The sequence below is a fragment of the Oncorhynchus mykiss genome, chromosome 5 (genome assembly GCF_057628025.1).
Source record: "Oncorhynchus mykiss isolate SJ-2025 chromosome 5, ASM5762802v1, whole genome shotgun sequence".
Lineage (NCBI taxonomy): Eukaryota > Metazoa > Chordata > Actinopteri > Salmoniformes > Salmonidae > Oncorhynchus > Oncorhynchus mykiss.
The window spans coordinates 32,203,410-32,227,325 of NC_143026.1; the positions used below are offsets into that span (position 1 = coordinate 32,203,410).

General features: G+C 40.4%; 1 protein-coding gene across 1 annotated transcript in view; it reads right to left on the reverse strand.

Annotated features, from left to right (window-relative positions):
* LOC110523605 (BMP/retinoic acid-inducible neural-specific protein 1-like) overlaps positions 1-23,916 on the reverse strand; it is a 162,488-nt gene that overhangs the window by 45,649 nt on the left and 92,923 nt on the right. The window contains exon 5 of the mRNA XM_021602462.3: positions 19,959-20,064. Coding sequence (XP_021458137.2) covers positions 19,959-20,064 — 106 coding nt within the window. The remainder of the gene's footprint in view (positions 1-19,958; positions 20,065-23,916) is intronic.

A 23,916-nucleotide genomic window follows, 5' to 3' on the forward strand; every position in this document is an offset into this window, starting at 1 on the left:
CATTATAGTGTTATGTTACCCATACTCTATATAATATATATGTTTATAGATGTGTTGTGTATTTAATGTATTGATGTGCAGTGCTCACCTCCTGCTAAAATAAAAGTTAAATAAAATAGGGAATTGTAAACTTGAGTTCTAACATATATTTTTTTAATCCTCAATAGTGGTAGAGAGTAAGATGACCTGTGGGAGCCAACTTAGAAGACCCCACATTCAAGTCCTCCATCCCCCACTCAATCAAATGTAGGAACTGGCTTCTCCAGTCTGACCCTTCTGCTGTCTCAGGCTAGACACCCACCCATCCCTAATCAGGTGCAATATTCCTGGGAGTGTGTAAACTTGAATGTTTTATTAACATAGCATTTTTGTATATTCTCTATAGTTATGTACTTGGTAAAGTATCAACTGACCAATTCTGCCACTTTTAGGCATCCCTTTTAGGGACACCTGCCAGACTTGATACAAAATATTATGAAGAGCTCTCATTCTTGAATGTTTCAGTTGGAAACTTTGCACACACTCTGCTGCCCTCTTGTGGGCAACATCTACATTGCACCCAGCTTCCTAGGTAAATGTATGGCCTTTCTTTTGCATTTCAAAGATGACCCCCCCCCCCACCCCATATCTAATGTGTTAAATTCTCCTACATTAATTTCACATTTCCATAAACTTAAAAATGTTTCCTTTCCAATGGTATCAAGAATATGCTTATCCTTGCTTCAGGTCCTGAGCTACAGGCAGTTAGATAAAAAATTAAATGAAGGGCCTGATCTTTACGAGGTTTTAAGTGCCTCAATGGTTTGTAAAGGAAATCACACTACAAACTATCACCCTCAAGCACTTAATGAGATCACAAATATCATGGATACATTAGAACCAGTAGATATATGGAGGCAGAAAAACCCTGACTTGGTAGGATATACATGGAGAAGGATTAATCAAGCTAGCCATCTTGATTACTTCCTGGTCTCATTGTTGCTGGCATCAAAAGTAAAAAAGTATTAATAGGAGAATGCAATCGGACCACCATCTAATTGGCCTCCATTTAACTCTTACAGAATGTCCATGTGGACAGGATATTGGACATTTTATCAAAACCTATTGGATGACATGTTGTTCTTAACTAAGACAAAATAATTAATAACTGACTTTTTTTCTGCACAACATACAGTATGTACAGCACATCCCCTTATTGTATGGGACACTTTTAAATGTACTTTTAAAGGCCATTCAATACAATACTCATCATTAAAACCAAAGCAGTTTAGGTCTAAAGAGATTAGACTAATAAAGGAAATTAATGAAGTAAGAGCGCAAGTAGATGGTAATGGAAACTGTACTATAGAGGCACAAAGTAGGTTAGAGGAAAAACAAAAATAATTAGAGGTACTTATTCAAGAACGATCAAGTGTAATGTCTTATAAAAAGAAAGGGAATTGGATGGAAAATTGATAAACATGCACAACATTTTTCTTGAATCTTCAACATAGAAATGCTACCAAAAAATAATTTACAGAAACTTGTTACAAGTGGAGTCATCCATGGTACACCAAATTATATTTTGAAAGAGGAAGCACAATATTTTAAGTATATGTTTTTTCAGTCTCCTCCATTTCCAATGAATTATGTTAAATGCAAGGATTTCTTTCCTAATAATACACATTTAAAATTAACAAATGTGCAGACAGACCTGTGTGAAGGCCAGCTTACAAAGGAGGAACTTTTTGAGACAATTAAATATTTTCAGTCTGGAATAAGGTACATACCAGTAGAGGTATATCAGACCTTTTTTTATGATCTCAAAGATCCATTATTAGAATGTTTTATTTACTCCTATAAAAAATTTAGACTTTCAGGTACTCAACAAGGTCTGATTTTATTACTACTAAAACAGGACCAGGTGGTAAGTGACACGTTTCAGGAAACTAGGCGTGTCACGGGTCACTAATTCACAGGAGAGCCGCTGGAATGTGAACTTTTTTAAATCAAAATGCGTTTTTTGCAGAAATGCCTTCTCGAACATGTGACCTTTCATGTGCCTCAATAACAAACTAGTATGCCATCTGTAAATACAAATACATTTTTTAAATTCCAAGCCTAGTTGGTTTAGCCACAGAATAAGACAGCAACCTTCCAGCTAGCCATGATTGGCTGAGATAATGAGTGGGCTGGACATGCCGAGAGATAAGTTTGGGTTGGTCTGCCATATAAGCACGCTTTTGTCTATTTGACTGGTCAGTTGGTAATCCTGTCTAATGCAGCTTTTTTTAATGTATTGCATAGTAAAACTGCCTCAGGGTTTCTCGCCACTTTCCGGAGTACCGAGTTCAGTGGAATTCGAGTATGAGAGCTAAGGAGATAGAGAAAACACCTGTCTCCGGATTACATCTCCAAACTAAGTGCAACCATGGCATCCGTGGCAGGAGACGTGGCCACCTATGAAATATACGGGTAAGAAAGTGATTTCATTTCAAGTTAAAGTGTACTGTTAGCTAGGTAACTTTAGCTGGCTGGCTCGCTAGCTAACGTTACATGTATGATCTTATTATTCGGATCTCAGACCCATTTGATTGGCTAGCTAACATTAAACCTGGTTGGATAGCTACCCGCAGATTCATGCAGGGTAGTAACGTCATGAGTTCTGATTATGGTTCATTGTTTAGTTAGCTTGCTACATTTCTTAACGAAAGACTCCACTATGCAAGTAACCATTTCGGGTGCGTTCGTAAATTCAGTCTGGCCATTTACTCCTATTTCAGAGCACTCTAATCTGAGTGTGCCAGAATGCAGAAAGACTGTTGAATTTACAAAGCGCCAAACACCAGTTGAATATGGCCGGTGTCAGTAAACGTCAGCAAAACAGGTAGTTAAATTGTTGCCACCTGCACAGTTACAGTCACAAACGCTCTGGATAACATGAAAACAGCCTAACCAGCTCTGCCAGGGTGAGTAAAATGGTCAGAGTGGGGTGTTCTCTCATTATGTCTGGAAGTAGCTAGCAAGCTAGCCAATGTTAGACAGTTAGCTTTCGTGCTTGACTGCTGTTGTGAGGTCAGAATGTTTGGATCAACCCTACTCATCGGCCAAAGCGTCCAATGTGCGCTCTGAACACTCAGAACGGATAATCTGTTGCAGTCACAAATGCTCTGGATAACATAACAGCCTAACTAGTTCTGCTAGGGCGTTTAATGATCAGTGAGCTGTTCTCTCATTTGTGTCTGGAAGTTGCTAGCAAGTTAGCTTGGGTGCTTGACTGCTATTTTTTTTGTTATGAACAAAACACATACAACAATAAAAATATACAAACAAGAGTACATAAAACTAACAGACAGGGTTATTACATATGGAGAAAAATGTTCAATTTGTCAAAACATTTTATAGTACTTATTGCTTTTACACTTACTGATCATTTCAAAATAATATTTCAATTCTATGTGAAGAAGGGTTTGTTCTCTGTCCACTTCATTTGATGGATAAAGAATCTGCCATGAAAAATGAACAAATTAATAAATAAAGTTAAATCAGGGTCCATATAATTTGGATCAAAACAAAACATAATATCAGTCTTTCAAATTAACATGAATATTAGTTTATTTTAAAATAAAATCGAACTTACTCCAAAATCTTCTGACATAAGAACAGTCCCAAAATAAATAGTCAAGAGTCTCTGGGTCAAAGCCACAAATAACACATAGCTATTTTGAATCTGTGTAAAATAAATGTCTTTACAGGAGTGCTTGACTGCTGTGGTTTGTACAGAACGCTCTGATTAACCCTTAAAGAGATGTGTGGGCATAAAGCTTAAGAGGGTGTGAATGATGCTGAATGGGTGTAGACAAAGAAGGGCTTTCCAGCATTAGTACCAAAATATTCAGAGGCCATTTTCTCAAACGTGAGGTTATCAACTTTCAATGCAAAATTGCTTTCCCATTGTTCCTCAAATGCAGTGTATGATATACCATTTTGTAGCTCTGAGTCTACTTTTATCCAATATAAAAAACACAATTTCAAATTTTGCTACATAAGACCGATTTGAGCCAGCCGGTCACATGTTGGAGATAATATATGACAATTACTTGAAACAATTGAACATGATGAAAAATCAAAGATACCTTTCAAAATCTGCTGTGAAGACCAGGCCTGGTGTTTAATAAAGTACGACTAGAATTTATATATAAATGTCTGGATTACTTTAATTTCGGTGAATTTCTCATACAATGGGTTAAAGTTATGTACAGCAACCCCAGATGTAAAATAGTAAATTATGGTTATTTCTCAGAAAGTATTGAGCTTTAAAGAAGAGTAAAACATGTCTGTTGTCTACATATCTATTTATTATGGCAGTTGAAATGCTAGATCCAATAAGAACATCAAAGGGTTAGAAATCCAGGGGATAAAAACAAAAGTATGTATGCCGATGACTCAAGTTTTTTATTTAGTCCGCAATCTGGATCCATACACAGTCTCATTGAAGATCTTAATCACTTTTCTAGTCTCTCTGGACAAAAACCTAATTATGACAAGTGTACCACATTATGTATTGGATTGTGAAAAGACAGTGTTTACACTACCTTGTAGTTTACCAATAAAATGGGCATATGGTGAAGCAGACATACTTGGTATGCACATCTCAAAAATACAAATTAACTTATCACAGTCAATTTCAATAGAAAGTTTGCAAAAATAGATAAGATTCTGCAACCATGGAGAGGTAAATACTTGTCTATATATGGAAAAAATCACATTGATTAACTCTTTGGTCCTATCACAGTTGACTTACTAACGGCGCTACCTACTTTAGACAACTTGTTTTTAAATCATGAGCAAAAAATATTTAATTTTATTTGGAACACTAAGCTAGACTAAATTAAACATGCCTATTTACATATTGAATATGAGTTTGTGGGTCTAAAACTATTCAATATTAAAGCTTTGAACCTCTCACTAAAAGCTTAATTCATACTTAAGTTATACTTAAACCCAAGATGTTTCTCCATTAGATTTATTAAGTAAGGCTCATCGTTTGTTCAAAAATTGCCTTTATACAGATGACAACTTCTCATTTCCAACTAATTGAAAATTAAATGTTGGTTTAAAACCTCTTTGGGCTAGGGGCAGTATTTTCACGTCCGGATGAAAAGCGTGCCAAAGTAAACTGCCGGCTACTCAGGCCCAGAAGCTAGGATATGCATATTATTATTAGTAGATTTGGATAGAAAACACTGAAGTTTCTAAAACTGTTTGAATGTCTGTGAGTATAACAGAACTGATTTGGCAGGTGAAACCCCGAACACAATCCATCCAGGGAATTTCTTTTTGAGGTCAATGTGTTTTTCTTTTGAGAAATTAAGAAGAAGTCTTGTTCTTTCCATGTGTCACTCAGATGGACTCAAGTCGTTTGGTGCGCACGACCTGGAACGTGCTTCACTTTGATTTCGTCCGGTTTTGAACACAGTATATCCCATCTTAAATTGTATCGATTATTTACATTTTAGGATACCTAAGGTTGGATTAGGAATGTTGTTGGAAATGTTTGGACCAAGTTTAGAGGTAACTTATTAGATACTTTGTAGTCATGTTGGGGGAGTTTGAACCGGTCTATTTTCTGAATCAAACGCGCCAAATAAATGGACATTTTGAGGATAGAAAGAAGGAATTTACCGAACAAAAGGACAATTTGTGATGTTTCTGGGACATTTTGGAGTGCCAACAGAACTTTTGTGTCGCACTTTTGCCAACTTCTGTGTCGCACCTGGCTGGTTGAAATATGATTTTCATGTGTTTGTATGCGGGGTACTGTCCTCAGATAATCGCATGGTCTGCCTTCGCCGTAAAGCCTATTTTGAAATCTGACACTGCGGCTGGATTAACAAGAAGTTAAGCTTTATTTTGATGTATTACACATGTATGTTTTGTGAATTGTTATTATGAGTATTTTTGTTTTTTAATCTGGCGCGCTAAAATTTCACTGGATGTTGTCAAATCAATCAAGTTACCAGGATTCGAGCTGGAATGGGGGTGAAGGGATCCGACATGAAGGTCAGTCAATCTGGAAAATTTCAAGAACTTTTAAAGTTTCTTAAAGTGCAGTCGCAAAAACCATCAAGTGCTATGATGAAACTGGCTCTCATAAGGACCGCCACAGGAAAGGAAGACCCAGAGTTACCTCTGCAGCAGAGGATAAGTTCATTACAGTTACTAGCCTCAGAAACTGCAGCCCAAATAAATGCTTCACAGAGTTAAAGTAACAGACACATCACAACATCAACTGTTCAGAGGAGACTGCGTGAATCAATCCTTCATGGTTGAATTGCTGCAAAGAAACCACTATTAAAGAACACCAATGAGAAGAAGAGACTTGCTTGGGCCAAGAAACACGAGCAATGGACATTAGACCGGTGGAAATCTGTCCATTGGTCTGATGAGTGTTGTGGAAATTCTACTCAATAATGAGAAGAGACAACGTCCGTCACCAATCAGGATATTACTTTATTCAAAACTTATTAATAACATAGATTCATTATTGCAATAATGAAGCTTGTCGACAAACCATCTGTAGGTGATTCGTTGAGATGCCCAATGAGCGGACTTGAGCAACACCATTTTATAGCAAAGTCCATACTCCTGGATGTTCATGACAAAAAACAGATGTATGGAATGGGTCACAAGGTTAAGATTTGTATGAAAGATACTGTCTGCTGTGAATTAGAAGTATCTGCTGTAAAAACAGTTCTCATTGTGTAGAGACCATGGACTGGACCTGGTGTCATCTCTCCCTGGTACCTTATAGTACAGAAACATTTAGTCATGCTATGGAATGTTGTCTTTATCACCAATCGATCGTAAATCCACTGTCAGTGTTAAATCTCCCAGAGGACCACTTTCAGTCCACACACACAGATGAGAGTGTTCTAAATGAACTATTCTGTTGCATAAATCAACAATTTGTTGCAATAACAGTATGTTAACATAATCTTGTCATTTCTGTTTTGACATGAGTCCAAATTTGAGATTTTTGGTTCCAACCACCATGTCTTGGTGAGACACAGAGTAGGTGAACAGATGATCTCTGCATGTGTGGTTCCCACCGTGAAGCATGGAGTGGGAGGTGTGATGGTGTGGGAGTACTTTGCTGGTGACACTGTCAATGATTTATTTAGAATTCGAGGCACACTTAAACAGCATGGCTACCACAGCTTTCTGCAGCGATACGTCATCCCGTCTTGTTTGTGCTTAGTGGGACTATCATTTGTTTTCAACAGGATAATGACCCAAAACACACCTCTAGGCTGTGTAAGGGCTATTTGACCAAGAAGAAGAGTGATGGAATGCTCCATCAGATGACCTGGCCTCCACAATCACCCGACCTCAACCCAGTTGAGATGGTTTTGGGTGAGTTGGACTGCAGAGTGAAGAAAAAAACAGCCGCTAAGTGCTCAGAATATGTAGGAACTTCTTCTAGACTGTTGGAAAAGCAATCCAGGTGAAGCTGGTTGAGAGAATTCCAAGAGTATACAAAGCTGTCATCAAGGCAATGTTACACTCCTCGTTTGGAGAATGACCGGACCAAGGTGCGGCGTGGTAGTCGTGCATTTTCTTTATTAATGTTCCACCAAAAAAAACAATAAACAATACAACGAACGTAAAGCTTTGTAGTGCAAAACATGCAACAAACAAAGACAAGATCCCGCAACTGAAGGTGGGAAAAAGGGCTGCCTAAGTATGATCCCCAATCAGAGACAACGATAGACAGCTGCCGCTGATTGGGAACCATACCCGGCCAACAAAGAAATATACAAACTAGAATGCCCACCCAAATCACACCGTGACCTAACCAAATAGAGAAATAAAAAGGCTCTCTAAGGTCAGGGCGTGACATGCAAAAGGTGGCTACTTTGACGATCTAAATCTAAAATGTATTTTGATTTGTTTCTCACTTTTTTGCTTACTACATGATTCCATGTGTTATTTCATAGTTTTGATGTCTTCATTATTATTCTACGAAGTTGAACATAGTACAAATAAAGAAAAACCCTTGAATGAGTAGGCGTGTCCAAACTTTTGACTGGTACTGTATGACAGGCAAACACGTTCTCTACCTTCTCTCTTTTCCACTTCCCTCTTCCATTTTTGTGGTAATGCTGCAATCAATTGGTTGTAAATTTGGATTGAGCAGAAATTCCCATATATTTTTGATAGCTGCATATATGACATAACTCCATGGTTTCGATTCTTAATATTATTAATAAATATAAAGAATGTTTTTCTATTAATCAGTATATTTGAGTTAAACCATAACATTTGTTATATTTGTTCTATCTTTTCTGGAGGATAAAACTGAAAGTGTTAGCTGCTTTGTAAGGTTTGTTTAAGAAAGGGCTATAGTTTAAAGTAATGATGGACTGTTGTTTCTCTTTGCTTATTTGAGGCATTCTTGCCATAATATGGACTTGGTCTTTTACCAAATTGCGCTCTCTTTTGTATATCACCCCTACAACTGATTGGCTTAAATACATTAAGAATGAAAGAAATTCCACAAATGAACTTTCAACAAGGCACACCTGTTAATTGGAATGCATTCCAGGTGACTACCTCATTAAGCTGGTTGAGAGAATGCCAAGAGTGTGCAAAGCTGTCATAAAGGCAAATGGTGGCCACTTTGAAGAATCTCAAATATAAAATATATTTTTTTTAACACTTGTTTGGTTACCTCATGATTCCACATGTGTTTTTTCATAGTTTGATGTCTTTTGACTGGTACTGTGTATTAAAGATACAAATTGGCTGAAAGGAATTGGCATAAATAGATAAATAAAACAGTTTAATTTGTGGACAAAAATGTTGACAGCTGTGCCATACCGTTTGCAAAATAAATGGGAAGAGATTTTCAATGTACCGATTCCATGGCACATGGTTCATGAACTGGTGCAAAAAAACAACACTTGATCCAATACTGAGTTTTTCAATTAAAATTATTATACAACATTTTTGCCACCAACAGAATGCTATATTTTGGGGTAATACAACAATCTCAGCTCTGTAGATTTTGCTGCAAAGAGACAGAATCACTAGATAATTTATTCTGGTATTGCCTCTATTTAGCTTGTTTCTGGTCACAGGTTCAGGAATGGTAAAAAAAAATCCCCAAAAAAATCCCAACATTCACTTAAAATGAACCTTACAAATAGCACTGTGTGGCGATTTGGAAAGCCATAGTCAGTCAATAAATAATATAATAATACTCATCTTGAGCTCACAATCTGTGGATAATGTACAGTACGATTAGAAATGTTCAAAATGTATGTAAAACCTCACAGCACAGTTGAAAAATATATGGCACATGGAAACCAAAATGAGAGTGGTCTATGGTGATAGGTCGGATGGGCTGAGGGGTGGGATGAAAGAGTTTATGATTGGTAATCTATCACTGTTACGTGATTGCTTTATAAAAAAGCACCATATATGCTAAACGTGAATGCAAAATGTGTATGTAAACTACTATTCAAAAGTGTGGGATCACATAGAAACGTCCTTGTTTTTTAAAGAAAAGCACCTTTTTTGTTGATTAAAATAACATCAAATTGATCAGAAATACAGTGTAGGCATTGTTAAAATGTTGTAAATGACTATTATACCTGGAAACGGCTGATTTTTAATATCTACATTGGTGTACAGAGGCATATTATCAGCAACCATTACTCCTGTGTTCCAATGGCATGTTTTGTTAGCTAATCCAAGTTTATCATTTTAAAAAGGCTAATTGATCATTAGAAAACGCTTTTGCAATAATGTTAGCACAGCTGAAAACTGTTGTTCTATTTAAAGAAGCAATAAAACTGGCCTTCTTTAGACTAGTTGAATATCTGGAGCATCAGCATTTGTGAGTTCAAATATAGGCTCAAAATGGCCAGAAACAAATAACTTTCTTCTGAAACACGTCAGTCTATTCTTATTTTGAGAAATGAAGGCTATTCCACGCGAGAAATTGCCAAGAAACTGAAGATTTCATACAACCCTGTGTACTACTCCCTTCACAGAACAGCGCAACAGGCTCTAACCAGATAAACTTGGATTAGCTAACACAACCTGCCATTGGAACACAGGAGTGATAATGGGCCTCTGAACGCCTATGTAGATATTCCATAAAAAGTCATGGAATATGATGGATGGGTGGGTTAATGGATGGATGGGTTAATAAAAAAATCCCCAAATAAAAAATGGTTTTCATAACTTTGTGCTAGCTGGGAGGCCTACTCGGCATGGCTCATCTCCTCCCTTCTGACCCCCATCTCTGGGCCTGAACAATGATCCGTTCTTTCACCCTAACTCTCAGTTAAGCCCCTGCAGTGTGCAGGGACTGGGCTCCTGCAGGGCCTTCCCCTGAGATAACACAATTGTAGGATTTAGCAGAAGGCCTCTCCACACCTCTCCCCTACTCCACTGCGTAGGTAATGATCTCTTCTGCCCTAGCCTTACCTCTGGTCCTGACTTTGGAGGGGATGTTGAGGCCCAGCCTACAAATCCCGGGCCAAGGGCCCTGGTCTAGCTATAGTGCTTCTGTCTCAACCAGCAAGGCCTGGCTGACAGCTGATGGATCTCCATCTGAAATCTCTCCACATGAACTGTGTCAACAGCAAACTAGTGTACAGTAGTGAGTATGTGACTATGACCAGCTGTTTTTCCTGACCGTAAGACCTGGTTAGGAAAAAAGCTCTATACACTGTAAGCTACATTTCCTAGTCAACTGACCTGGCCACGATAAACTGTACATTACACATTGTATAAAATATATACCAGCTAACACATTTGGTTCCCTGGAAGTTGTGGAAACACATGTTTTTGGTTTCCCATTGGTTCTGGGAATTGAAGTCATACGTTTTCTTACCGGTAAAATCATTGTTTAAACATTCTGAGAGCGGAAGTGAACATTTAGCCTGTTCTGGGAATGTACAATTTTAGGTTGCAGGGAGGTACTGAGAACGTTTTACTATGTTTCCCTAAAAGGTTGCCTGGGTGGTTTTATTAACGTTCTGAAAATGGAAATTATAGGTTATTTGAAGGTGTGGCCAATTAGTGGGTGCAGCCAACACACTTAATAAGAGAGTACAGAGAGTGTTTTGTTGATGCTGAGAATAGAATGTATATGTTTTTAAATAAAACATTTATTGTGGTTTTTACATTCTTTTAAAGGTTCAAAAGAAAACTTGAGTAACGTTCAAATAATGTTATTTAAAAACAAATCATTTTAAATTGGGAATGTTCTCAAATAGTTCAAGAATGTTAGGAAGCAAAGTTCTTCTGTGGGAATTTTGGTACTTCAGCATAACGTTTCCTACATGGTTCTATTTAAAGTCATGTTCTCAAATTATTATTGTCACGACTTCCACAGAAGTCGGCTCCTCTCCTTGTTCAGGTGCCGTTCGGCGGTCGACGTCACCGGCCTTCTAGCCATCGCCGTTCCATTTGTTTTGTCTAGTTCCCGGCACACCTGGTTTACATTCCCTAATCACATTGTATATATACATTCCTCTGTTCCCCCCCCATGTCCTTGTGTGTAATTGTTTTGTTTCATGTTCAGTGTGACGCTCCAGGCTGGTTATTACCCCCTGGGTATTCTTGTTTAACCCATAGGAGGTTTGATTATTAACGTTAGTTTTTTTGCCCATTTCTCTTTTTGCATTTCGGCTGGAGGTTTTACGCAATTGCGTCAATTTGTTGTGCTTCTGCCCTAATAAAGAGTGCGCCTACCATTAGGGTCCGGGTTAATTAGGGAAGCCATGATCTCCCTGACCATGGTGACGCAGGGGAGTCACGAGGAGAGAATCAGTCTCTTCCTCATTGACTCTCCTGCATTTCTCGTGGTACTAAGCCTTCCCTTGATGGTCATGACCCCACCATTTCATGGCAACAGAGGGCTCTAACCGGGTGGTCTTGACCAGGTCTCCACCGTGCGCATTCCCCCAGAATATGCTGATTTGGCTCTCATTTTCTCCAAAAAGAAGGTGACTCAATTACCACGCCATCGATGGGGGGATTGTGCGATAAATCTCCTGGTAGATGCTGCACTTCCCAGGAGTAACGTGTATCCCCTGTCGCAAGCGGAGAAGGCAGCTATGGAGACATATGTTTCTGAATCCCTGCGTCAGGGGTATATTCGGCCCTCCACTTCACCCGCCTCCTCGAGTTTCTTTTTTGTGGAGAAGAAAAAGAAGGGAGGTCTGCACCCGTGCATTGACTATCGAGGTCTCAATCAAATCACAGTGAGGTACAGTTACCCGCTACCTCTCATTGCCATGGCGATCGAGTCAATGCACGGGGCGCGCTTCTTCAATAAACTGGATCTCAGGAGCGCTTACAACCTGGTGTGTATCCGGGAGAGGGACGAGTGAAAGACGGCGTTCAGTACCACCTCAGGGCATTTTGAATATCTCGTCATGCCGTTCAGGTTGATGAATGCTCCATCAGTCTTCCAATCCTTTGTAGATGAGATTTTCAGGGACCTGCACTGGCAGGGTGTAGTGATGTACTCCGCTACACGCGCCAAGCATGTGTCCTTGGTGCACAGATTACTTGGACGACTGTTGGAGCATGACCTGTACGTCAAGGCTGAGAAATGCCTGTTCTTCCAGCAGGCTGTTTCCTTCCTAGGGTATCGCATTTCAACATCAGGGGTGGAGATGGAGAGTGACCACATTGCAGCCGTGTGTAATTGGCCGACTCCCACCACGGTAAAGGAGGTGCAGCGGCTTTTAGGGTTTGCCAATTACTACTGGAGATTTATCTGGGGTTATGGCCACGTGGCTGCTCCCTGTACCTCACTGCTGAAGGGGGGTCCTGTACATTTGCAGTGGTCGGCTGAGGCGGACAGGGCTTTTGAGCACCTAAGGGCTCTGGTTACCTCGGCTCCCGTGCTGGCCCATCCGGATCCCTCTTTGGCGTTCATAGTGGAGAGGGACGTGTCAGAGGCTGGGATAGGAGCCGTGCTCTCTTAGCGCACGGGCACGCCACAGAAGCTCCGCCCCTGTGCTTTCTTCTCAAAGAAGCTCAGCCCGGCGGAGCGGATCTATGATGTGGGGGACCGGGAGTTGTTGGCTGTGGTTAAATCTTTGAAGGCATGGAGACATTGGCTTGAGGTGGCTAAACACCCTTTTCTCATCTGGACTGACCACCGCAACCTCAAGTACATCCGGGCAGCGAGGAGACTGAACCCTTGTCAGGCAAGGTGGGCCATGTTTTTTACCCGTTTTGTATTTACCCTGTCCTACAGACCAGGTTCCCAAAATATGAAGGCATGTATGTCCTGGCTGTATGACACAGAAGAGCGGCCCATGGATCAGACTCCCATACTCAAGGCCTCCTGCCTGGTAGCGCCGGTCTTGTGTGAGCTGGACGCGAACATTGAGCAGGCATTACGTACAGAGCCCACTCCCCTACAGTGTCCTGTCGGGCATGTGTACACACCGTCTGCTGTCCGTGACCAGTTGATCTATTGAGCCCACACGTCACCCTCCTCTGGTCATCCGGGGATCGGTCGGACGGAGCGCTGTCTGAGTGGGAAGTACTGGTGGCCTACCTTGGCAAAGGACATGAGGGTTTATGTGTCCTCCTGTTTGGTGTGTGCCCAGTGTAAGGCTCCTAGACACCTGCCCAGAGGTAAGCTACATTCCTTACCCGTTCCACAGCGGCCTTGGTCACACCTGTCAGTGGATTTTCCAACCGATCTTCTGCCCTCACAGGGAAACACCACGATCCTAGTCGTTGTGGATCGTTTCTCTAAGTCCTGTCGTCTCCTCCCTTTGCCCGGTCACCCTACGGCCCTATAGACCGCGGAGGCCTTGTTTACACACATCTTCCAGCACTACGGGGTGCCTGAGGATATAGTGTCTGATAGGGGTCCCCAGTTCACTTCGAGAGTCTGAAGGACGTTCATGAAACATCTGGGGATCTCGGTCAGCTTCACCTCAGGTTTTCACCACGAGAGTAATGGGCAGTTGGAGAGAGTTAACCAGGATGCGGGCAGGTTTCTGCGGTCGTATTGCCAGGACCGGCCAGGGGAGTGGGCGGCGTTCGTGCCCTAGTTCGAGATGGCGCAGAACTCGCTCCGCAACAGGAGTCAGGTGCGGGATGTTCCTCCTCCCCCTCTGGACATTGCACGTACTCCGTGCGTTCCATCCTGGATTTGAGGCGTCGAGGCGTCGGGCAAGGGGCCTTCAGTACCTCGTGGAGTGGGAGGGGTACGGTCCGGAGGAGAGATGCTGGGCTCCGGTGGTGGACGTGTTGGACCCTGAACTGATGCGGGCGTTCCACCGTCTCAGGCCAGATCGCCCTGCGCCTCGCCCTCCGGGTCGTCCCCGAGGCCGGTGTCTGCGCCCTGCTGGAGCCGCACGTCAAGGGGGGGTACTGTCACAACTTCCACCGAAGTCGGCTCCTCTCCTTGTTCAGGCGGCGTTCGGCGGTCGACGTCACCGGCCTTCTAGACATCGCCTCTCCATTTTTCATTGTTCCATTTGTTTTGTCTTGTTCCCCGCACACTTGGTTTACATTCCCTAATCACATTGTGTGTGTGTGTGTGTGTATATATATATATATATATATATATATATATATATATATATATATATATATATATATATATATATATTCCTCTGTTCCCCCCCATGTCCTTGTGTGGAATTGTTTTGTTTCATGTTCAGTGTGACGCTCCAGGCTTACTTCCCCACTGGGTATTCTTGTTCAACCCATAGGAGGTTTGATTATTTGTTTTGTGACTGTATTTTGCCCATTTCTCTTTTTGCATTTCGGCTGGAGGTTTGACGCAGTTACGTCCATTTGTTGTGCTTCTGCCCTAATAAAGAGTGCGCCTGATCACAACTCTCTGCTCCCCTGCACCTGACTTCAACACCAGTAGCGCATACGCTGACAATTATTGCTAGAACATGACCAAAATTTTAAAAAATAAATAATTATGGAATGAAATACCAGGAAAATGTAAAACATTTGTCAAGTTCCTGAAATGTTCTGAGAATGTTCCAAAGCCAAGCAACTATCCTGCACCATTCCCAGAAAGTTGTGTGAAGGTTCTGTGAAAAATAACCATAGGACAACGACACTCTCACCAAGCTCCAAAAACATATGGTTCTCAGAACTTTGTACTAGCTGAGTATATAACCTAATATCAAAATATAATTCATTGACATGATCATTCAAAAGCAGGACACCTAGCATACTGTATTTTACCTTTAAAAGCTATTTTAGTTAACACTGTGGGTGATCTCATACTTTGGCCAGATGTGATCTCTTCACATTTGAACTGCCAGCACTTTTGTTCTTTCTATAATTGTCTAAAAAGGTCAATGGGCATTTGAGAGACACATGGAAGGTGTTCATTAAATGTACCAAGAACATTGACTGTCTTTTTAATATATCCACCCAACTCTTTTCACCATCAGGAACAGTTTGATACAAATCCCTAGTGCTCTAACAGACAGTAGATATTGCTATTGTGGACATTTTCTCTGGATCGTCCCAATATTAAATCCATTAGGGCATTAAATCAATAGTAAGCCATTGTGCAAGCTACAGTTGGCCATCAGAGTTGCTTTTTTGGAGAGAATTCCGAGAGTTGGCCAAATCATTTTTTAAACAAATTGGATGAGGAGAATTAATTGTATTTTCCAAACTGATGAACCCAGGTCCCGATTGGCTGGCTCTTATCCTAACATCATGCAGTCGGCAGCCTGCTCTGCAGAACTATATTTTTCTGAGTGCCCCTGGTTGAAAATAACGTACTGTAATTGAAATGAGTGTCTAGGTAATTCTTCATCCCTCCCTTTATTTATGTATTTTCTAATCACATAATTGTTGTTCTATTTTTTCCCTACAGCATTTTTTCCCTTCATCAATTTTTATTGCCTGCAGTGTGCTCTATGGAATAGAGGGAGGAATTGGAAGTCAATTTTATTAATGGCAAACAACAATTACGTCAACTCCCTCAAAGTTATCTTTTGTAATTCACTTGTAAATAAGTCAATGTCGTCTGGCTGGAATGTTGCTACCGTCCCTTTCTATGAGATTGAAACCATCACCTCACCATCTCTATCATTTCACCACTGGCGTCATTGGTATCTAAGCACTCTGAAACACACTTAAGCTACACCCATGCACGCACATGTACACACACACACACACACACACACACACACACACACACGCACACACCACAACCACAAAATGACTGCTTCAAAGTGCAAAATGTAATCTTCTCCCTTATATGCTGTGAGTAGTAAACCATTTTGAGAACAGGCTGTCTATGTCTTATTGTCATCTGCATGTGGGCTTTGACATACACAGAGGGCATATTGCCTCTCGGCTTCAGCTCCATATTTTATGATACCAAGAGGGGATGTGTGGAGAGGAGGTACACCAGCAGAGAGAGATGACAGATTCCTCTGTAGTGCAGTTTATAGGACCTGAGGGTCAAATGGCACAAATAACCAGCATTGGTTTAATTAGTAGAATTTGACACTTCAAACAATGAAAGGAAAGTTTGGAGGTAATGTCAACTACTGTAGCGTACTGTACATATCCAAAGCCTCTGCTTTTGGCATACAGTGGCTTCAATGTTCCCACATAAGTGCAATACTAACAAGAATATAATAGCAACGTTTTCGATGCTCATCCACCATTTTCACATGGAAATACGGATATTTCACAGCCATTTATACCACCAGCTGGATAAAATGATAATTCAATCTTAATACTCTAAAGAGACTCTCAAAGACTAAAGAGGTGTCACCAGCTCAGGAATGACATTGAAGTGTTTTCACTTTTGAGGAGTTTGTGATAGTTGGCACATTATAATACCAATCTTATGACAAAAGCTCTCTAATGAACTCTTAACTCAGAGATGATAATTGCTCTTGGAGGATAGATTTCAGTTGTAGTACACTTTAAAATAAATCAGCCACTTTGGAATAATGTGAAAACAATAGCTTTAAAAACACACCATGAAATAGCAGCATTTGAAAACTCATCTCTTTCTCCTCAAATCGTATCATCCTGAAAGATACAGGCTGTTCATCTGCCTGTCACATATCAGTTGGATGACAAAACGTTAGTCTTCCAAGCAACAGAGGCCAATACAGAGGTTGCATGGGAATTAAGCCCTTTTAAAACCTATTGATTCCCTTTGAGCGAATGGCAGGGGGAACTTGAAAGCGTTTATGACAGACAGAGTAATTCTCTGTATTCAAACAGCATTTAATGATCCCTTCAGGGAGGGATGCAGTGGTGTAGTTAAAAAAGAGCTCCGAATTGCTGATGCAATTTTATACTGGAGGTAAACTACATACATTAAAAAGGAATAGCTTGTCTCAGAAACTTGACCACTCTTACAGTGGCTTTCATCACTGTCCCAATGGGAGCTGTGGTATATCTAAGGCACGGTTGATGATGATTATTCATAGGAGGAAAGTAAGAGATGATAACTGTTGACACAAATGATTCCTTCAAAAGCAATCAGCTAATTTCTACGTTTGTCTACTTTTCTATCTTTGCGACCTAATTTTGTTGTCACTCAAAGCTGATAATTGCATAGCATTTACTGTCACTATTTTCATCTTTAATACAGTGTGTGAACAAAGTATACCCAAGCCAAAAAATATACTTCTGTAATTTAGTTCATCGAATCAGCAGATACGTAGTACCAGTCAAAAGTTTGGACACACCTTCTTTATGTTCTATTCTACATTGTAGAATAATAGTGAAGACATCAAAACTATGAAATAACACATATGGAATCATGTAGAAACCAAAAAAGTGTTAAACAATTCAAAATATATCGTATATTTCAGATTATTTCAATAGCCACTCTTTGCCTTGATGACAACTTTGCACACTCTTGGCATTCTCTCAACAAGCTTCATGAGGTAGTCACCTGGAATGCTTTTCCAAACCATCTCAATTGGGTTGAGGTCGGATGATTGTGGAGGCCAGGTCATCTAATGCAGCACTCCATCACTCTCCTTCTTGGTAAAATAGTCCTTACACAGCCTGGAGGTTTGTTTTGGATCATTGCCCTGTTGAAAAACAAATTATAGTCCCACTAAGCACAAACCAGATGGGATTGCGTATGCTGTGGTAGCCAAGCTGGTTAAGTGTGCCTTGAATTCTAAATAAATCACAGACAGTGTCAGCAGCAAAGCACCCCTACGCCATCACACCTCCTCCTCCATGCTTTACGGTGGGAACCACACATGCGGAGATCATCCGTTCACCTACTCTGCGTCTCACAAAGACACGGCGGTTGGAACCAAAAATCTCAAATTTAGACTCATCAGATCATGGACAGATTTCCACCCGTCTAATATCCATTGCTCGTGTTTCTTGGCCCAAGCAAATCTCTTCTAATTATCGGTGTCCTTTAGTTGTGGTTTCTTTGCAGCAATTCGACCATGCAAGCCTTATTCACGCAGTCTCCTCTGAACAGTTGATGTTGAGATGTTGTGAAGTATTTATTTGGGCTGCAATTTCTGAGGCTGGTAACTCTAATGAACTTATCCTCTGCAGCAGAGAACTCTGGGTCTTCCTTCCCTGTGGTGGTCCTCATGAGAGCCAGTTTCATCATAGCGCTTGATGGTTTTTGTAACTGCACTTGAAGAACCTTTCATAGTTCTTGAAATGTTCCGGATTGACTGACCTTCATGTTGCTCTTTGCTTATTTGAGCTGTTCTTGCCATAATATGGACTTGGTATTTTACCAAATAGGGCTATATTCTGTATACCACCTCTACCTTGTCACAACACAACTAATTGGCTCAAACGCATTAAGAAGGAAAGAAATTCCACAAAGGCACATCTATTAATTGAAATTAAATCCAGGTGACTACCTCATGAAGCTTGTTGAGAGAATGCCAAGCTGTCATCAAGGCAAAGGGTGGCTATTTGAAGAATCTCAAATATACAATATATTTTGAAGTGTTTAACATTTTTTGGTTTCTACATGATTCCATGTGTTATTTCATAGTTTTGATGTCTTCACTATTATTCTACAATGTAGAAAATAGTCAAAATAAAGAAAAACTCTGGGATCAATAGGTGTGTCCAAACTTTTGACTGGTACTATATATATATATAGTCTAAAATGGAACATTCTAAGATTGTATGTCTGTTGTATCTTCTTAGCCAAAGTTATTCATACCAAGTCCTGAAAGGCCACAGCGGTAGCATACTTCTGTCCTTGCCTAGGACTGTCACATTTGATTCAACAAATCAACACCTTTATTAGCTAAATTATGTGTGCTACTAATGGTCTGGAACAAAAGTCCACACATACTGCAGCCCTCCACCACCAGGAGTGAAAAACACTGTTCTATATAATGTAGAAATGGAGTGCTAACATTATATATCATAGCTCCATACAGAGTGCCACTAATAGAGTCTGAGCACCAATACATACTTGAGCTTAAACCTTTCATGCTATTATTCAGCATGCAAGCCTTCGCTTCGATCAACACTAGTCAGATCTTCCCTATTGATTGAGAGGACCAGGATGAATTGTGTGGGTAAGTTAAAATGTTATGATGCTTACTGGGTTTGAACAACACTAGCAACATCAGGATTGTGGGTTTGATTACTTCATGGGCCACACACGCTACAGATAAAAGTCTCTGTTAACCTGTATGACCATATTATTATCATTAGGACAAGAGACCCAAGACCAAAGTAACGGAAGAGGATCACTGAGAGCGGAATTGTGGAGCAAATTCGATTCCATCTCTGTTTTATTAGTCAAAATAGATTCAAATGAATTTCACAAATCGTGCAAAACTCCCTAAGAGGTGTTTTCCCTAAATGGACTTGAGAATGGACTGACCCCGACCTTAACACCCCTCCCCACAGCCAATGTAGCCTCCCGTAGTGAAAGTACGATAAGAGATACAGTTGGGTATGTTTACCTTGCAGATGGAGCTTGCTCTCTGGGCTCTGCAGGAGGACGGAGCTCACTGAGTCCAGATTATCATAGCTGCTGCATCCCAGCGGGCCCGTGCGAGTCTCTGTCACCTGCAAGAGAATCAGGACAAATACTTCAGGAACAGTAGGGGCGAGAGACACTGCGGTGTCTCTGCGGTGAGTGTTGGGATAGGGGGTGATCATAGAGAAAATTGTTTTCATTACGATTTAACTAGACTCTGAGTAGAGATTTACACATGTAAATCATCAAGCACGCATTGATTTCATTGAAGGATTGGAACGAATGTTTGTATCATGCCTTTGTATGTCAAGCATTATTATATTTAAAAAATAGCACAAATTGTACCTACACACTGAAGAAGGATGCAAAGCCGAAACGTCAGTGTACGCTATCCCTGATGCAGTGAAAATAATAAAATAATAAAAAATTGAGGTCAACTTTAAGCAACATCTTTTTAAGTGCGGACCCATTATACCTTGTTTGTCTGAATTTGCGGGTTTAATGAACCAGCCAAGGTACAGTACCAGTCAAAAGTCGGACACATCTACTCATTCAAGGGTATTTCTTCATTTTTACTATTTTCTACATTATAGAATAATAGTGAAGACAGCAAAACTATGAAATAACACATATGGATTCACAAAGTAACCAAAAAAATGTGAAACAAATGTTTGAGATTCTTCAAAGTAGCCATCCTTTGCCTTGAAGACAGCGTTGCACACTCTTGGCATTCTCTCAACCAGCTTCAACCATGTGAGCAGCTCATAAATATCTTAACTTTACGTGTGTCACGCTAGCACATACATGTATTGCGGCGCTGAGCTAAGTAAGCTGTAATTGGGCCAGAGCACAGCAGGCCTTTCTAAGCAGCACTTTTATAAGTACCTCCTTTTTATATCCATCTGTGACGTGTACCATGACCGGCTTATTAGACACATTTTCTTTTAAGGAACTTTAAAGGCTTTGTTTCCTTTCAAAAGAGGTGAGACGTTAATGGACTTTTTTCAAACTGTGCCTGCGCCCCACTTTCTGCTAGAGAATAACACTTCCCTTATAAAAGTCGCAGTAGTGGCCTCTCTCCCAGCCCAAACTTCAATCTATGGCATAATTAGGGTAGTCAAATGTGAGGGTACTTTTAGTTCCGACTACACGTCTGACTTTAAGATTTTTTTAAAGAGAGTGCTCTTGAAAAGGGTGACTTTCCTCTTTTTAAAATCGCCTTTTCTTCCCATTATGAGATGACCGGCAGTGTTCAGTAGTACTTTCACATGATTCCAAGAAGCCAGATGAGATGCTACTAAGCAAAGGAGATTAAGAGAAAAAAAACTCTTGGCATTAACCTCAAACGAATTTCACTCAGTCTTTGGCTTGGTTAGAAAACTCTAAGCTTGAAGGTGGGGGGTTGCGTTAGCAGCTTGCATGAAGTCCAATCTCATGTGAATAGGGGTTATCGAAGATGTGGGAAGAGTCAAATACTTCATGGTGAGCAAAGAGCTACAGGTATTGATACAATTACATTGACATAGAATGCAATGATGGGTAAATCGAATCATCAAATCACCAAGTAAAATGTGTTTAGAGTCCTTAAACGTCCTCTTTCCCACTTCCTGTTCAGCCAACACTACAACACTTTGCGATTGACAATGTGACAACATTTTCCTGTCTTTAATGTTGATTCAGTGCCAGATGACAGGTTGACAAGCAGGAAATAAAACCGATGTACTGTATATCCTGGCGTCACTCTCTTATGGGGTAAAACTTGAAACCAGGGGGGAAACAAAGTGACAGGCTCCTAAAAACCCACTGGGCATAGACGTCAAGTCAGCATCTATTCCACATTGGTTCAACGTAATTTAATTGAAATGACCTGGAAACAACATTGATTCAACCATTGTGTGCTCTGCAATAACAGAGAATGCAATTGAATAGTATGCTTAACATTGAATAGTATGCCCCTTCCTGTCAAAGGGTAGATATGCTATGTTCTGCAAAACTATGACTGAATCAGAGAACAACGGACAACATCATTTTAAAAATATTTTCAAAATTGAACTGTATGTAAAGATAGATATGCTTGCAGCATCCATACCACTGCAACTCTCCACCACTCCAAACTCTAAAATGTCAGAAAGCTACAGTAGAGTTATTGACAGAGAAGCCCAAAGAATACATTTTACAAGCTCTCTGCAGCCTTGCATAACGTTTCAAAGTAGATTGATTATTGTTCTTGCCTAGCCTATCAAACAGTGGCATCTTGATGGGTGCTGACAGGGTGCTTTTCTCCCTTTTGTTGTTGCTTATCATAGAATAAATTACTTTCTGGTTGTATTGCACACACATACACAGACACACGCTCGCACACATGAGAATGCAGAAAATACAATAGACATTTTACCTCGATCAATGTGTGCTATAGTGGATCACATCCAATAATCATATTGTCAAAAGGTGGAAAGACCTATTCAGGAAAAACAGATTACCATCCTTGATAATCTGAATGCCCAGTAGGATACCAGGCAGTTTCTCTCCACACAGACACAAACACACTCTCTCTCAAACACACATACGTACAATATTGAAAAAAAATGTCATACAACATAATAAAAATACAAGGAGCAATCAAAGAGCTGAAACAGGCCAAAGAGGATTTAGAGGATCTGGATTGTTAAGCTGAACACAACTCAGAACCCCAGGGGAACCATGCTGTTTTGTAGTCCTAACTACCATGGCCCTAGAACATACTCTTTGTCTCTTCTCTGATCTCCAAAATCCAGGATACCTAGAATCACAAGCATATTTGGATTATAATGACAGGACGATAACATTGTTCCTATGTTCGTTCATTTTTTTTTTTTTTTCAATGCATACTCAATTTCTATTCAGAGCAGGGTAATTGATTTGTGGGGTGCATTACATCCTAACCACCTCTTCTCATTTAGATGGATCCCACTACCGGTTAGAGCATATTTCCTGTCAATTATGTGCATAATAGATTGCTAAGAGCACGTCACACTGGAGACCTTAGGAGCATTGGCATTTCAATATATTATGTAATGGGGATGAGTGACAACATTATGTTCAATACCCATTTTGTTAAATGACATCACCATCTATTTTTAATTAACACCAATTGTTACAATTTGTACATTTTTCCCTCAAGCACCAATTGTGACAGAAAAAATATGGCTCCAATAAGACTGGCTTTAGGAGTTGTTGATAGCTTGCTGAAGTTCAGGGAATTGCTCGTCCACGCAGTTCATATCAAATTTGATTTATCATGAGCCGAAATGCGACGAAATGTTTTCTTAAGAGCCCTTCCCAACAATGCAGAGAAAGTAAAAATGTTAACTACTACATTGACACTCACACAAAACCCACACACACACCGATACAACACAAACATACACACAGACACACTTATCACATGCTGTTGCTAATCGTCTTATTCTTACTCTTACTATTATCCATTCTGATGCCTAGTCACTTTACCATGCCTTCAGCCTATGATGTGTGTGCATGTGTGCGTGTGTGTGCGTGTGCGTGTGCGTGTGTGTATGTGTTGTATTGGTATGCATGTGTGTGAGTGTCAATGTAGTGTTCGTGAGTGTGTATCAGAGGAGGCTTGTGGGAAGAGCTATAGGAGGATGGACTCACTGTAATGGCTGTAATGGTGTGTTTATAGTGTGTATATACTGTATAGTCTTGTGAGTGTGCGTAGAGTCAGTGCAAGATAGGGTCAATGCAAATAGTCTTTATAACCATTTAACTATTTAGCAGTCTTACGGCTTTTTAGCAGTCTGGTGGCTTGGGGTTAGAAGCTGTCTCGGAGCCAGTTGGTCTGAGAGATGATACTCTGGTACCGTTGGTCGGATGGAAGCAGAGTGAACTGTCTATGGCTTGGGTGGCTGAAGTATTTGGCAATATAAAGCACAATCAACTAA